At 37.8% G+C, this 15598-nt stretch overlaps 3 protein-coding genes across 8 annotated transcripts; 1 reads left to right on the top strand and 2 right to left on the bottom strand.

Moving 5' to 3' along the window:
* Positions 1–1472: 1472 nt before the first annotated feature.
* Positions 1473–6259, top strand: LOC116029418 (transcription factor GLABRA 3-like). Of its 2 annotated transcripts, XM_031271418.1 has the most exons (10): positions 1473–1640; positions 1959–2176; positions 2274–2416; positions 3723–3977; positions 4073–4169; positions 4296–4310; positions 4515–4571; positions 4677–5459; positions 5543–5974; positions 6065–6259. In XM_031271418.1, the coding sequence occupies exons 3-10, from the start codon at positions 2292–2294 to the stop codon at positions 6134–6136; spliced, it is 1836 nt and encodes a 611-aa protein (XP_031127278.1). In that variant the 5' UTR covers positions 1473–1640; positions 1959–2176; positions 2274–2291; the 3' UTR covers positions 6137–6259. The 2 variants fall into 2 exon arrangements, with proteins under 2 accessions (XP_031127278.1, XP_031127277.1); XM_031271417.1 differs by lacking the exon at positions 1473–1640 and having other exon boundaries at positions 1823–2176.
* Positions 6260–6534: 275 nt separating this feature from the next.
* On the bottom strand, positions 6535–9518 carry LOC116029420 (GMP synthase [glutamine-hydrolyzing]). Its single transcript, XM_031271419.1, has 6 exons — positions 8862–9518; positions 8183–8433; positions 7683–8058; positions 7451–7582; positions 7150–7325; positions 6535–6812 (listed from the first exon to the last, which is right to left on the bottom strand). The coding sequence occupies exons 1-6, from the start codon at positions 9501–9503 to the stop codon at positions 6689–6691; spliced, it is 1701 nt and encodes a 566-aa protein (XP_031127279.1). The 5' UTR covers positions 9504–9518; the 3' UTR covers positions 6535–6688.
* A 716-nt stretch (positions 9519–10234) lies between these two features.
* On the bottom strand, positions 10235–14765 carry LOC116028299. 5 transcript variants are annotated; one of them, XM_031269957.1, is made up of 7 exons: positions 14510–14765; positions 14182–14360; positions 13197–13261; positions 11451–12927; positions 11336–11364; positions 11058–11247; positions 10235–10976 (listed from the first exon to the last, which is right to left on the bottom strand). In XM_031269957.1, the coding sequence occupies exons 2-7, from the start codon at positions 14300–14302 to the stop codon at positions 10420–10422; spliced, it is 2439 nt and encodes an 812-aa protein (XP_031125817.1). In that variant the 5' UTR covers positions 14303–14360; positions 14510–14765; the 3' UTR covers positions 10235–10419. The 5 variants fall into 5 exon arrangements, with proteins under 5 accessions (XP_031125817.1, XP_031125816.1, XP_031125815.1 ...); XM_031269956.1 differs by having other exon boundaries at positions 10235–10982; positions 14182–14369; positions 14510–14762; XM_031269955.1 differs by having other exon boundaries at positions 10235–10982; positions 14510–14761.
* Between the last annotated feature and the right edge of the window lie 833 nt (positions 14766–15598).

The following is a 15598-nucleotide window of genomic DNA, read 5'->3' as shown; positions in this document are numbered from 1 at the left end:
ATGTCTTTTCCCATTGTACTAGCTAAACCAGCCCCATACAGCCACTGGCACTACCCAACAAGGGTCAGCGGTGGTGCGCTGGGTGCCAGGTGAGGCTCCACCTAACTTGGCAGGGCACCACTGCTCCTCCATACCCCATCTTGCATTTAGGTCATCGTTTTCGTGCCCTTTATCCTTTCGAACCCTATATTCATCACATCCTTGCCTTTTGACTTCAAACTTTCTCCTTGCCTACACTTCCCACCTTATCCACCTTCCTGCACTCCCTTAACTTTTTCCCTTAGCCCAATTCGCATCCTAACTCACTTCCTTTCTTACACAGATCTCCCAAACCTTGCTCATGAGTTGTTCCAATTATCTTTAGGCCTAATTGACCTTGAGCCTCGACTCCTCAATCCCAATTAACATTGGACCTGGAGCCTATTTTCCCATCAATATTAATGGGTTGATATGATAGTGATAATATATATGCTAAATTTAAACACAAACACACGATCACTATAAGTTTGAATTCTAATATGAGTACGAATACAATATTCAAATGGATTTAATAGGTTTTAAGTATTCACAACATGATTACTGTTTGAACTCGATAACTTGTAAATACAATTAAAATTTATATTGCTCTATTTTTTTAAATCAATACATATTTTACAAATACGCACACAATTCAACTATATCATCCACAAATTTAATTAAAACAAATAAAATTCATAAGAGTGATACTATATTCTCCTCCAACCAATACATCATTACATGACAATATATGATTAATTTTATTTATATTTAATTAATAAATAATTATTTTTAACACAAAGAGTTAATCAAATTGTAGGCAGCTAATGAATATAAAGAATTCTACTGCAAACAGAACATTTACCGGTGAAATACAGAAAGAAAATAAGAAAGGAAAATAAAATTATTCAATCCACAAACATCTTTTAAATTATTAATATTAGATGAGTCCTTATATTTAACAAATTTACCCCAAAATTCAATTAAAATCTACAACATCTTTTAATAATTAATCAATATTAAAGGAGTCCTTAGTAGGACAAATGGATTTGTGTAAGCATATTGAGACGATAACTTTGAAGTTCAAAGAAAAATATATGTTTGTCTTGTGTAATTTGTGAACTATTATACATGTAAAATATATGATTTATTTCGTGTATATTCTGAAGTAGTAATTATATGTTTTTCTTATCACCAAAAAGAAGAAAAAAAGAAAAATACATTAACATGTCACTCACTACTATATATTAAAGCTAAATACTAAACATTATTTTTATGCGGAATTTAATGTCATATTAATACTATCATGTTAAAATGTCCAAGATTTTAAAGGATTTGACTCAATCCAACCTAAATTAAGGTGCATATGTATCTGCCCCAACTTGAGTATTGAATAGATGTAATCATAAGAGATTATTCCAAAAACCGAAAACATTTATTTGATTGTTTTGGTACTCTCAAGTTTGAAGCTTGATTTCTTCTTCCTCATTTGAGCAAGCACCACCTCGTAAATCTCATGCTTTGGTTTGAGTGTTTCATTGTACAGAGTACTGCTACTATGTTTCACTAAAGCAATAGTCACTTGCGGGGAGTTTTGGTACTCGGAATAGTAGGCCCATTGACAGGTACAATCCAAAAGACTGGATCTTTAATGCTTTTGAGTCACTTTTTATAGTGGACACACTTGTATAGTATCATACCTTCCCCATTTCTTTATTCAAAGATCCAATCTTTTTTCACATTGACCGGTGGACTAGTAGAAGAGACCTCTCAGAATGCGATTTGGCTAAATTTGCAGAGGACTTGTTGCACTCTCAAGTTTTGCATGTGTTTGAAGGGTGGTTTTGAGGCTCCACCATTGCAAAAAAAATTGCTTTTTTTTGCTGTTCTTTGTGCTGTAAAGTCATGTTTACCTTTGCAGCATCACCTGCTTTTCTTTTCAGGTTCTTGGGCTTTTAGCTCAAGAATGAGTTGACTGGTGTGAATGGCCATTTGTGCTGCATTATTTGTGACATCTTGAACTCAGACAGTCAAACAGTGAAGTATTAGGGGCTGCTTTGAGATAAGGGCATGGGTTGTGGAGCCAATGTGGTGTGGTTTTGAGGTTAAAGATTTCAATTGAAAGCTAAATATAATAATTTTTTGAGTGCCCTTTGTTAAGGTATGTTATCAGTTTCTTGCTTTATTGAAGTTCAATAGTATCCTTCTTGTTTGACACATTGACTGACAATTTTGTTTTTTGGGTATTTGAAATGTAGAGTGAGCTGAGCTTGATAATGGCAAAGGGGTGTGAAGATCAGGAGGGATTTGCAGAAAACTTTAGAGAGAAGCTTGGTTTTGCAGTTAGAAATATTGAATGGTGCTATGCTATCTTCTGGTCCATTTCCTCTTCCCAGCAAGGGTACTGAAGCTTATACAGACTTCTGCTTTATATATATTTTGAATATTTTATCTCTTTTAGTCGTTTTCTTCTTTAGCTGCATAATTGCAAGAAAGTTGCTCTTCATAAAATTAGTCTTTGCCTTGTTATTTTTTAAAGTTTCCTTGTACCATTAGCACACTGGTGTCTATGCTTATTGGTGGGTATATGGGGATTTCCTTATTTTCTTTTTAGGCTTGTGAGATAACTAATCTTGCCCACATGATTTAATCACCACTAGAAATCAACCAGGGAGTATCCTTAGAAATCATTGATGTAAATTAGGAGTTTTAATTTTGAAAAGAAGACCAAGTTCAATTTTGAGAGGTCCAGATGATTCTTTGAGCCCTGGTTGAGTTAGTGAATCCGGCCATGTCAACCTCTTCATTGATTCTGACCTTTCAAATCGCAATTACGTTTAAGAAACCGAGTGGGTCCAATGGAGTAGGTTTCTGGGGATAACAAAAACCCCAGCTTTTTATATAGCACCGTAAGAATGCTTAGAATTAGAAGTTGAGGATCATTGTTTTGGTGGGCACAAAGGAATGTTCTTGATTGTTATGTGGGTTCCAGCCTTCCAGGGCTAATGAATCCTAGCTCTTTATGTGTGGTACATTTCCATGTGCTCAATATTCAGATTTGCTTTACATTAAATACAGATCTTTAGTGATCGACTCGAGTGGTTGCTTTTGGTTGTTGTTATGTAGTTTTCCCGGGCTTCTGTACCCCATCTCTTGATGTGGTACTGTACCAACGTGATCAATATATAGATTTGTTGTACAGATACTTGTTTGTCATGGATGCGTGATTTTTTCTGGTTATGTTGTGGAGCAAAGGACATTAGTGTATGCCATGACATAAATAATGTATCAGCTCAAGACTGTGATTTAGGCTTTCCGTTCTTTTTACCCTTTGCAGTACTATAATTTTTTCAAAATTCTTCGTTTTATGTTGCAAGCAATACATTTTCCAGCCTGATATATACGAATTCTATGTGCTGTATATATAGGCAGACATGCCGATAGACTTGTTTAATGATTCTGCGATTCTGGATGCCACTTTGAACCATGTTTGAGTGAAACGAACTACTCTGATATTCTGTGATTAAACATTAAATATGAAGACTCCGTTTTTAACTTTTAAATGTCTTTGACCCCATACATTTTAATCAACAATCGAATTCTGGGAACCTAGTTATTGCTTCTGTTAATGAAAATTTATGTCTTTCTTTTTTGTGGATATGATGATATGCTTGTGTTCTGCTAAAGTGTTTAATAATGTCGTTTAGGGTTTTGGAATGGGGCGATGGGTACTACAACGGAGATATAAAGACGAGGAAAACAGTGCAGGCAACAGAAATTAGTCCCGATCTGCTAGGATTGCAGAGAACCGAGCACTTGAGAGAGCTTTATGAATCTCTCTTAGCTTCTGAAGCCAACACACTAGCAAAGATACATTCTACAGCATTATCACCGGAAGATCTCACGGATACAGAGTGGTATTTTTTGGTTTGCATGTCGTTCGTATTCAATATAGGCCAAGGGTAAGGGTAACTCCTTTTGATCCTTTTGCTGTTGAAGAATGACCAAATTTCTGGTGTCCTTTTGCCCCGTGCTAATGCTCTTGAAAATTCATCAGGTTGCCCGGGAGGGCACTTTCGAAGAACCAAAGTATTTGGCTATGCAATGCACACCAAGCTGACAGCAGAATATTTACCCGATCCTTGCTTGCAAAGGCAAGTAAATGTCTCTTTTGAAAAATTTTGTCTAGCAAAACCGTCATTACCACTTTGATACTCAATCTGACCTTACTCTACTTTTGTTTTCTCTTCAAAATTAAACGAAACTTCTCTACCCCTCAGAGTGCATCGGTTCAGGTACATCTTTTTCTATCTACCGCTTGCTTAATCTCGCTTGGCCTTAGTATTCGGTGTAGAAAATTTTCCCCTTTTTCATTCTTTCTTCATGGACGAGAGTTTCTTTCTTCGAACATGCATATAGAAAATCTAGAAAATGGGCATAAACATTTCGATAACTTGCTACTGGTTTCACTCGAGAATGGCTTTTTCTTCAACTTGTAGACTGTGGTATGCTTTCCATACTTGGGAGGTATAATCGAGCTGGGAGCTACTGACCTTGTAAGCCAATTTCCATTTCATAATTCATATTTTTCCCGATTGTTCCACTGGTTTTTGAGTTTTTTTTTTTCTGTCACATTGTGCCTTTTTGCATTTCGTTTGCAGGTTCCAGAGGACCATAACCTCATTCATCACGTTAGAACTTCGTATCTGGACATCCCTCATGCTGTTGGTTCCAAGGTTCCTAATTATGTCTCGATTGGTGGTAGGAAGCCCGATCAGGATAAGCTTGATTTGTATCCCGTTCCACCTGTAGAATGTGAAGATAATAATATCGGTTCCCCTTACAACAATTCAAACGGTTTTGGGGCCAACCAAGAAGAAGGGGATTCATTTATGGTTGAAGAAATGAACGGGGAAGCTTCACAGCTACAAAGCTGGAAACTTGCAGATGACGATATCAGTAACTGCATCCATAATTCTACGAATTCAAGCGATTGCATCTCCCAGAACTATGTAAATCCTGAACGGGCATCCACTCTTTCAGATGCAGAGAAGCTAAACGGGGATTCTGGAAAAGGAGTTGATGTTCATTACCAAAGCATTCTTTCGAACGTTCTGAAGAGCTCTCACCAACTAGTTCTAGGACCGCACTTCAGGAATAACTATAGAGAATCGAGCTTCGTTACTTGGAAGAAGGAAACATCGTCCAAGAACCCGTTGCCAAGAACCAGAACTCCACAGAGGCTCCTAAAGAAGGTTCTCTGTGATGTTGCTGGAATGCATGGCTGCAGCAGCGTTCGTGGCAGCCACAAACAGAATGGCAATTATAAACCCGAAGCTGATGAAACTGATAAGAGTCGCGTTCTATCAGAGAGAAGACGTAGGGAGAAGTTAAACGAGAGATTTATGACTCTTGCATCATTGATCCCAACTACTAGTGGCAAGGTACATAAACTTCTTGTTATCTTAAAAATTAGCTAGCTGCCTCGATATGTGGGGCTAAGAAGATATTCACTTATTTTTTGCAGGTTGACAAAATATCTATACTCGATGAGACAATCGAGTACCTTAGAGACCTTGAAAGAAGAGTTAGAAACGTCGAGCCTCAGACGGAAAGACTAGAGTTGGAAGCAAGAAGTGACAATGCAGAGAGGACATCTGATAATTGCTGCGCTAAAAGTGCAGATAAAGGCAAGAAAATAGTGCCACAGAAGAGGAAGGCCAGTGATATGGAAGAAAACTCGCGTGGAAACCACAAGGATTGCATGAAGAATGGGTCGGGCCATGATGTAATAAGTGTTAATATGATTAGTAAGGATGTTACGATTGAGATGAAATGCCAATGGAGCGAGGGCATGTTGATCAAAATCGTGCAGGTGTTGAACAATCTGCATTTAGACTGCCATGGCATTCAATCTTCCAACAGTGATGGGATTCTGTCTGTGACTATTAAAGCTAAGGTATGCCACCATTTCTGATCTAACAAAGTTTCATTAGTTACTACAAAGTATTCAGAAATTCTTAGGGTTTTTGGGCTTATAAAATTGCAGATGGAGGGGAATAAAGCCATATCAATGTCACTGATTAGACTAGCACTTCAAAAACTCATCCAAGCATCTTGAAGATCACATCATTTTGATGAATCTTGTAAGTTTTTGGTGGTAGAGATCTTTGCTCTCATTGCATTTCTGTCACACCCTTGTATATAAGTGGAAACAAAAAAAAAAAAAAAAAAAAAANAAAAAAAAAAAAAAAAAAAAAAGAGAAGAAGATGGGGATCTTCTATGTAAACTTGATTTATGCATAAGGAGTTAAGTAATTGATGTTTTCTGCAAGTTTTAGACAGCATATGTGAGCCTATTTCATACAAAGTGCACCCAAACACCGACATTGCTGTAGTGTTCATCGAACCAATCAATAGAACGAGATTCTATCCCCCTCAAAACCCATTCTGTGAACCAAACAAGCAGTTAATAGGTAGGAGCAAGAGAATTGAAAAGGACAGAGGGTGAGGTTAAGATTCATAGGACAACCTTAAAACATATTTTCATTAAAAAGCACAAGTGTGTTCACACAAAACATAACACTACATGACTTTTGGCAACAAAATGCTACTTAAAAGCTGTATAATGTTTCTCACTTCTTGGTAGTCATTTAAAAACCTTTCTAGAGGATCATTCCCATTCGATTGTTGATGGAGGCTTAGAAGTGATATCTAGAAGGACTCTGTTTACTCCCCGAACGCTATTGCAAATCTTTCTTGACACATCATCAAGGAACTTGAAGTCAAAATAGTACCTGAAAGTTAAAGTTTCATACAGAAACCTTGTTAAGAGTGCACTCGGAGATATATTGTAATTCATGATGAGAAGGAAATAGCAATATAGGTTAGCCCTTCGAATTAGGATGAACCAATCCCCCAAAAGATAAAACCCCAGAATGTAAGGACTAAAGAGGGTGGGTTTATGTAGCCTAAACTGAATATGTATGAACTAAGCTGGTCATTAGAGGTCCACACCTAGATCCAGAATCTACTTTGTAGACAAGCGGGAATTGATAATGCATAGCTATGAATTAGTTATTCAAAAACTAAAACAGAAAGGGTTAAAACATATAAAATAAAATAGATATGTACCAGTCTGCAGTCATTCCATCTTGACTAGTTACAGCTCTAAGTGCAACAGCATGAGAATGTGTTCTTTGATCCCCCTGAACTCCAACTGTTTTTACTGGCAAAAAAACAGCAAAAGCTTGCCAAATATCATCATAAATCCCAGCTTCTTTAATTGATTGGATGAAAATCTCATCCACCTGAAGGAAAAAAAAAATATCAATTCAAAGAATATAAAGGTAGGCGATTTGTAGGTAATTCATTTGCAGATATATTTTGATACACTTTTGTAGTTTTTTTTTTAAAAAAAACATCTCTCATCTACCTGGCGAAGAATATCCAAGGCATTCCCTTCTGTGACATCGCCTGGAATTCGTACTGCTAGGCCAGGCCCAGGGAAAGGATGGCGTTTCACAAAAGCCACTGGAATATTCAAAAGCCTTCCCAATTCCCGAACCTGCAATCAGTTGAAGCACCATATAGAGTAGTTGTAGAGAAAACCATTTGAAAAGAAGGCAAAGGTCAAATGTGTCAAAATGGTAGGGATGTAAACAAACCTCATCCTTGAAAAGGAGTTTGAGTGGTTCAATGAGCTTCAGCTTCATGTCTTTGGGAAGCCCTCCAACATTGTGATGGCTCTTAATTGTGTGGGAGTGTGTTCTTCCACTTCCTGGTGGGGGGCATGATTCTATCACATCTGGATACAAGGTTCCTTGGACCAAGTATGCAGGTCTGTTTCCTAATTTCTGCTCCAAATCATGAGCAAATTTATCGAATATGCAGATGAACTCCTTCCCAATTATTTTTCTTTTCATTTCTGGATCCACTACACCTTTCAGTTTGCTGAGAAATTGCTCTGTAGCATCAACACAAGTAACCGGTAAATGGAGATCCCTTTGAAAGGTCTCCATCACTCGCTCTTGCTCCTTGTACCTGTGTGGCAAGGAGGAAGAGGAAATAGATGAAAAAACAACAAATGAATAAAGCTATGCATGTCTTGAGCAATTTGTAAATAACATCTTCCTAAGTCCCAATAAAGAATGAAGTAGAAACCAACCTCAAAAGACCATTGTCAACAAACACACAATGAAGCCTATCCCCAATAGCCTGGTGTACAATTGTAGCTGCTACAGTTGAATCAACACCTCCAGATAATGCACAAATGACGTGATCATCAGGCCCTACTGTCTCCCTAATAACTTTAATTTCTTCCTCTAGAACATCTTCCATCTTCCAGTCCGCAGACACACCGCAAACATCAAACAGGAACTGTCGCAGTGTTTCCATACCTTCAGGTGAATGAGTAACCTGCAATACATAGCAGAAAAATTAGGCTTGGATTCTGAAAATCAAATTTTTTTAAGTGCTATACATATAGTTGTATATTTCATGATCAGGGAAGAAAAACTGGTAGATTGGAAGTCTTAGGATCCTAAAGTTTGTACTGTCTGACAATATAGAAGCAAAACCAATATGACTCTACAGTAATGATGCATAAATAGGACATTATTGATCAAGGAAACTAAGAATGTAATCCCACAACATGTGATTAGTGGATACAGTCGCTAAATCTGTTATTCAACACAGGCCAAATTTGTATTAGTAAGTTCCAAAATACTGTTTGGCAATGATTAAAGTCATTAAAGCACTGAAAGGACATTCCAAAATCACAGAATCAAGCATCATATATGTATTCCAAGCAGCTCAAACAAAAAACAGAGTAATTTTATATTCACCTCGGGATGATACTGCAGTCCATAGAACCTCCTTTCTCTATGCTCAATTGCAGCCACAGCTCCTTGGTGACTCCTGGCCACAACCTCGAAGCCGTCGGGCAATTTCACGGCCTCATCCCCATGGCTCATCCAAACCACCTGCCTATCCCCAACGCGTTTGTTCCCAAACAAGCCGGAACCCTCCTTAGCCACCTCAATCTCCATTCGCCCATACTCGTGTTTCTCCCCGACGTTCACTTTCCCTCCGAGCTGCTGCACAATGAGCTGCAGACCATAGCATATTCCGAGCACGTACACGCCTCTGGACTGGACGTATTCAATGAAGCCGGGAGGGAAAGAGGGGGCGCCGTCGGCGTGGACGCTGTGGGGGCCACCGGAGAGGATGATGACTCGCGGCTCAAGCTTGGTTATGGTCTCGAGAGGGGAGGTTCCGTTGATGCAGAGGGAGAAGACGGAGAGGCTTCGGATCCGGCGGGTGATGAGGTGGGTGTACTGTGAGCCGTAGTCTAGAATTAGGACGGGGTTTGATTTGGCCGCCGGCGGAGCTTGAGAGCCCATTGTGGTCGGAGAGAGTGAGGGTTTTGGAGTTAATGACGGCGGGGCTAGGGTTTTAGGCTTTGGATGGCGGGAAGCACCCCTCATTACCACGCTTATTTATACAGCGGCTTGGAGATGGTGAACTGCCTGTTAAGATATGATTGTTCCTAAAAAATCTCCACTTAGAATTTTTTTTTTTTTTCAAACATCCATCCATGTCAGTGTTATAAGGTTACAAGTTCAAGTCTCATCTCAATTAAGAGTTAACATATTATATGAACTAGTTATTATATTTTCAAAAAGTTAAGTGTCCCTTCAAAAATATTAAAGGTCAAATGTCCCTTGGAAAATATTAAGGGTTAAGTATACTTGGAGAATATAATATTTCTGAAAGTCAGGTCCTACAACTATATAGAGGGCTCTAATCCTTCATTGTAACTCAGAACATTCAGTATTCCTTGTTCAATATACACTCAATATTCATTCTTTTCATACATATGATAATTTACTACCCCGTAGTCAATAACACTACAAGTACAAAATTTGTGTTTATAGACATAATTTCACAAGACATATAAATTCATAACATAAGATACAACTACTAATTTGTTTGTACATAATTCATACTCTTAAAGTACAAAATTTATACATCCCTACGAACCTACTACACCATGAATTATTTTTAACTAGCTATTTTTACGAGTTTAGAGGTATAATGATATATTTTCATAATTTAATAGTAATAATTCGAGAACCTATTTGACCTTATCACTATATTTAACCCCAATATGCAATTACCAGCAGTGGAGAAGATGAATTCAATAACCAGAAAAAAAAAAAACAAAAAGTGTAATCTATATTGCTCAGATCCAGTTTTACTGCAGGCACAAAATATACACCACCAGCAAAAGCTGATAAGAAAATATAACTATAAAGTAAAAACCTCTCTATGATGCAACTAAGTTTGTATGAAGGTTAAGTCCAATGCTCTACATGACTACACTCTATCCACTGTGTTCATTCAAAGTAGTAATTCCAAGATTGATTCTTCCAAAATTTCTTCTTCAATTTGGCTCACAATAGCTGCAGAATTGGTCCTTAAATCAAGCCACAATCCAGGTTTGGCTAAGTCCTCGTAAACTAGCCAGTCCAATGTAGGCTGTTCTGTTAATGGACAAAGCCTGTGCTTCACTTCTTTCATTACCTTATCCAGTAGCAAGTCCTTTTCGGGCTGAAACGATAGCCATGGATAGCATCCGAAGTAGCACTGATATGTCTCCAGTAACACTTCGTTAATGTAGTCTAGTAGGAGATCGGGATTGCAATGCATATCGAGAGATGATAACTCCAGTTCATCAAACAAGGATGGTTGAAGAAGAAGCTGTTCTGGCGAGGGGCTGTTTAACCAGAGCTCTTCCCAATTCGAATAAAATGCTTGCAAAGCTGACTCGATGTAAGAAGATATTGTATCCTTGTTGTCCATGTATAAGTCTTTTATCTCGGGATTGAGGGGTGAAGGTGAATCCTCTTGTGAGTACTCCTCAAAGTTGATTCGTCGTGGTTGCAAAAGCATTTCACCTGCAGCTGTGCACGAATTTAACTTTCAAAGATTGCTTGGGTTAGCAGATATTAAGGAAAGTTTTATGTGGAGAAACATACTTGGTTTTTCGGGCAAGCTTGTTGGGCTATCTACATCTTCCATGAATGACAGGTCGAGGACAGAAACTGGACTAGGATGCTCTTTCTTGTCTTTGACGTCCTCTGAAACACCCGGTTTGCTAATGCTTATTGGACTTGATGAAGAAACATCTAATGAAGATCCTCGGTCTGGACTTTTAGAAGGTGAATCCTGAATTAAGGTTATGTCAGGGATTTCTTTTCGAACAGAATAATTGCTCAAATGAAACAATTAGACAGCGTGTTGAAAGAATCTTAACCTCATTTGTTTTGGCTACATGTTTATGACCTGCAGAAGCATGCTAAACTGTTAGAAGAAAGACGTAAATAGAGCAACTACGCAATTGCTGAAATGACATTCAATGAGAGCTTTACCATTAGACCTCAGATATGTCTTGGTAAAAGCAGTGTCATCTGAACTTATACCTGAACTCGAGGGAAATGCTTCATGCTCACGGTCAAGTCTTCCAAAGCCAGAACACGATGAAACCTTCTCATTCTCTGCTTGTGAACCGAAGAAAACTTTTTCCTTTCCTTCCCAGATTTGATGGCAGTTGAGGGGGGAAAATCTCATCCCTGTGTGACCATACCCTTTGGGGCATTGAGCTGCCCAAAAGTCTCGTTCAGGTGAGTCGAGAATCCTAGCAAGTGTTTTCGTTTGGCTACTTTCTAGAGGTTCATCTTCATTCATATTTATAAACCTCCGTGAGAGGTGCCTTTTTGCCTCCAGAAAGACATCGAATTCTTGTTGCCTGGACAAGTCCAATTTTTTGCGCACAGTTTCAGTCATGCAGCTCATTTCAGGTCCATTGCCCGAGTCTTGTACCTTGTCTGCCTTAATTTTCAACCCGGGATTGGTGGTAGAGGTGACTGGCCCTCGGGTTTTGACAACCTTAATATTTTCTTTGTAATCAAGTTTATGTGAAGTACTAGGCAGCTGCTCCAACTTTTCTCCCATTGCAGATTTCAGTTTTCTCTTAATATCTGCAAGAGAGAAACTTTTGTGCTTGCCATTGTTTCTTTTACTACTCGAGCTTTGAGGAGACACTGAATACGAGCAATTGCAGGCAACGTTTTCAGTATAATGAACCCTTCTAGGCATCGGCTTCAAAACAACAATTTTGTTTGAAGGCTGGGGATCAGTAAATCTTCCTTCTAACTGCTGTTCAGATTGAATTTTGTTCTTTTTGGTCTTGCTTGTCTCGTTGCTGTGATGATCAGGGAATTTTCGGTTCGGGAATGACTTGATTGTCTCCTTCTCCATTTCCTTGCGCTGCAAACTCTGAATCTGCTTGGCCAACAATGAATTCGGGTCTCGTAGGAACTTCAGGAACAGATCCTTGTTCGAATTCAACATCTCGAACCCATCAGAGAAGTCTGTAAAATCGCAGCTCGCCTGGCTTCTCTTGATGTACTTTCTGTCTATAAACAGTTGATCAATAAATGCCTTGGCACTCATCTGAACCAGTTCATAATCTGCACTTGTAACATTTCTCACTGCATCTTTGTTTTCCAGATGAATTTGGCTGCAGATATCTTCCAAGATTGCTGCTACGTTTATCTTGTTCTTGTTATGCACTTCCACTGAACTCGAGCCCTGTTGAAAGCCCGGTTTTTCTGCCACATTCGGAGAACAACAAACAGGCGACGAATGGTTCAGTGAGGCATTCCTTTCTGCCTTGGACTTCTCTATCAGATGATCAAACAACCCGATATCTTCCTTTGAATGTTTCTCGGTGCTAGCTATGGCATGATTCTTCTTTTTCTTCTCGTTCGGCTTCTCTTTTTGGACGAGATTCTTTACCTTGTTGTCACCCGCGAAAGCTGTGAGGGCTTTACTGTCAGCTCTATCCTGCAGCAAATCAATCAGTTTAGTCCACTGCTACAGATCAAACAGAAAGCAGGACTGATATCTGCTAGCCATCATTTTTTTTTACATGCATTTAACAAAGTTTATCCCGACACCAAGAAAAGATCAGCTCAACAAAACATTATTAAGCACGACGAGGATTGAGGAAGCTAAAAACTGGTTTGATCTGCTTCAAGTCACAGCATCAAATATCTCAGGAAATTGACACTGAACTAAGTTTTTACAGAAAACATAGAACTCTGCAAACTTACATTTGTCTTGTAAAACTCATCATCGCGTTTAGCAAGCATACTGGGCTCTGTTGGTTGCAGTTTCCCTGCAAAAAAAAAACCATGAAATGAAGATTGTTAGCTCCAGAATCATCATGTTCCACACATTTGTGATAAAATTCAAATGGCCAAGAGCAGGAATGTTCATGAAGATGACTTCTTGGGCTTGTGAGGTAAATGGAAAGTTTTAGGCCGACGCTTACTTCAATTTTCTAGTTTCTCGAGAAAATTCTCCGATTAGTAAACGTGTCTGATTACAATTACAGATTAGTAAGTTAACTATGCATCCATAAGCAAGAAGCAGAAATTCTATTCCTTTTTGCTGTTCTGTCAGAATGTACCATGGCATGTTTCTGCTATATAAAATGGATAAGAAAGCATCATTCTTGGGCACTTTCTCAGTTTCATCATATCATCAACACACAAAAGCAAAAGTAAAATTAAAAACACCATAATTACCCAGCATTATCTTATATAAGAGTTTTTCCTCTTTTACCACACCAAAAGGTAACATTTTCACTATTGGTGCACAAGGGATTTCACCCGGAAGGACCAAAGGTGGTAATTTTTGTAATGGTGCACCAATAGTGGAGATGCCAGTAAAAAATGGTTTACTCCTTTTGGTCCTTTGCAGGCTATGGTCACATGACAAGACGGGGTTTACCTAATGCACATTGTTGGACAGTGATTGTGGTTCTTTGTCGGCCAGGATCAAAGGGTTTATCTAATGCACACCATAAGGCAGTGACTGTGGTCCTTTGCCAAATAGAGTAACGAGATTTACCTAATGCACACTTTTGCCGGCTAGGGTCACAGGCAAGTTTACCTAATGGACATCATCGGGCAGGACAGTGACTCTGGATTTTCCACGCCATCGAAAAATGGCAATAACTCACACAAAATTACAGATTTGACAAAACACAAATGGCACACACTTACATATACACATATATATCATTGCCATTACCATTCTTATGCAGAGTTCTTCCATTAGACAGCACCTTCTGGCTTCTTCTGCTCCTGTGAAAATGGTGGAAACCCCACATACATCTCAGCTGCATATTATCTTTCTGCAATCTCTTCTCCATGGCTAATGCACTATCAGCTCAACTACTCACCCTTCCCTTCTGTTTTCTCCCAGAAACCCTGCATATACTTCTACACCTCAGCCTCCCAAGTGCATATATAATCAAGAAAAGCCAATCCCAGAATGCAAACACACAAATTGAAGCTAATTTCATGCCAAATAAACCAAAAAAAAAAAAAAACGAATCTGCAATTCTGCAAATGCTTACTTTGAACTAGAACAACAGATTCATAATGCCACAGAAATGAGATAACTGATAAGCCTTGAGGAAAATGAAAATGTTTGTGGGAATTGTTGGAGGAAAAAGCTGTGATTTTTTTTGTGAGGAGTTTTGTGGGGTGAAGAATGTGAATGGGAGTGAGGATTGAGGAATAGGAAAGGTGCCAGAGAGAAATAAATGTGGGTTTGTTTGTGTTTGTTTTCCAATAATTAATAGAAATGGCATGACATTGACTACACCCACCATACACAACAGACAATCTCTCTGTCACAACCACTACCCTCCATCAAATCTTTTAAAACCAAGAAAGAAAAAACCTTAATTTACTCCACATTTTGCTTTCCCTGCATGATCAATACCTGTTTTTCTTTCCTAATTAATAACATAGTTATTTCATTATTATTATAGTCCATATTCACATCAATCATTATATTAAAAAAAGAAAAGTTGAATCATGTAGTCCACAGATTATTCCATGAAGCTTAATTGTGATTTGTGAGTCCTCATCTATAGTTTTTAAAAACCACTTTGTGCAATATCTGAGCATATAAGTTAAATTCATATAAATTTTAAACATCAAAGACCAAGTTAAATAATTACTCCCTTCATCTCATTTTTATGATTCTTTTTTATAATATTTAGTTTAGTGTTAAGTTGTTGATATATAAAATTTATATATTTTAAAATTACATTAAGAGTACTACAAAATATTAAAAATTGAATTTAATAAAAAATTATAAAAATGTTAAAGATTTTTTTAAAAGGATGGTATGATCAATTAATAGTAAATAACAATTAATAGTAAATAAAACAAGTAAAATGTGACATATGAAGTATTAAAAAGTTTATTCTTTTGACCAAACACATTGGAATAGTTGACTAAAGAAATTCCAATCATTATAAGGTGGATTGTGGTCTACAATGTAAGGGGACCCTAATATACATATTCATTTTTAGTATACTAAAAATTCATTTTTTTGTGTAATACATGTTCATTTTTTGAATGTCCTTTTTTAGTGTACTAAAGATTCATTTTTTAAAAAAGGATTAGTTTGAGTATGATACGGACTTAAAAGG

The sequence above is a fragment of the Ipomoea triloba genome, chromosome 9, assembly GCF_003576645.1.
Source record: "Ipomoea triloba cultivar NCNSP0323 chromosome 9, ASM357664v1".
NCBI classification, from domain to species: Eukaryota; Viridiplantae; Streptophyta; class Magnoliopsida; order Solanales; family Convolvulaceae; genus Ipomoea; species Ipomoea triloba.
This window is presented reverse-complemented; position numbering and strand designations above follow the sequence as displayed.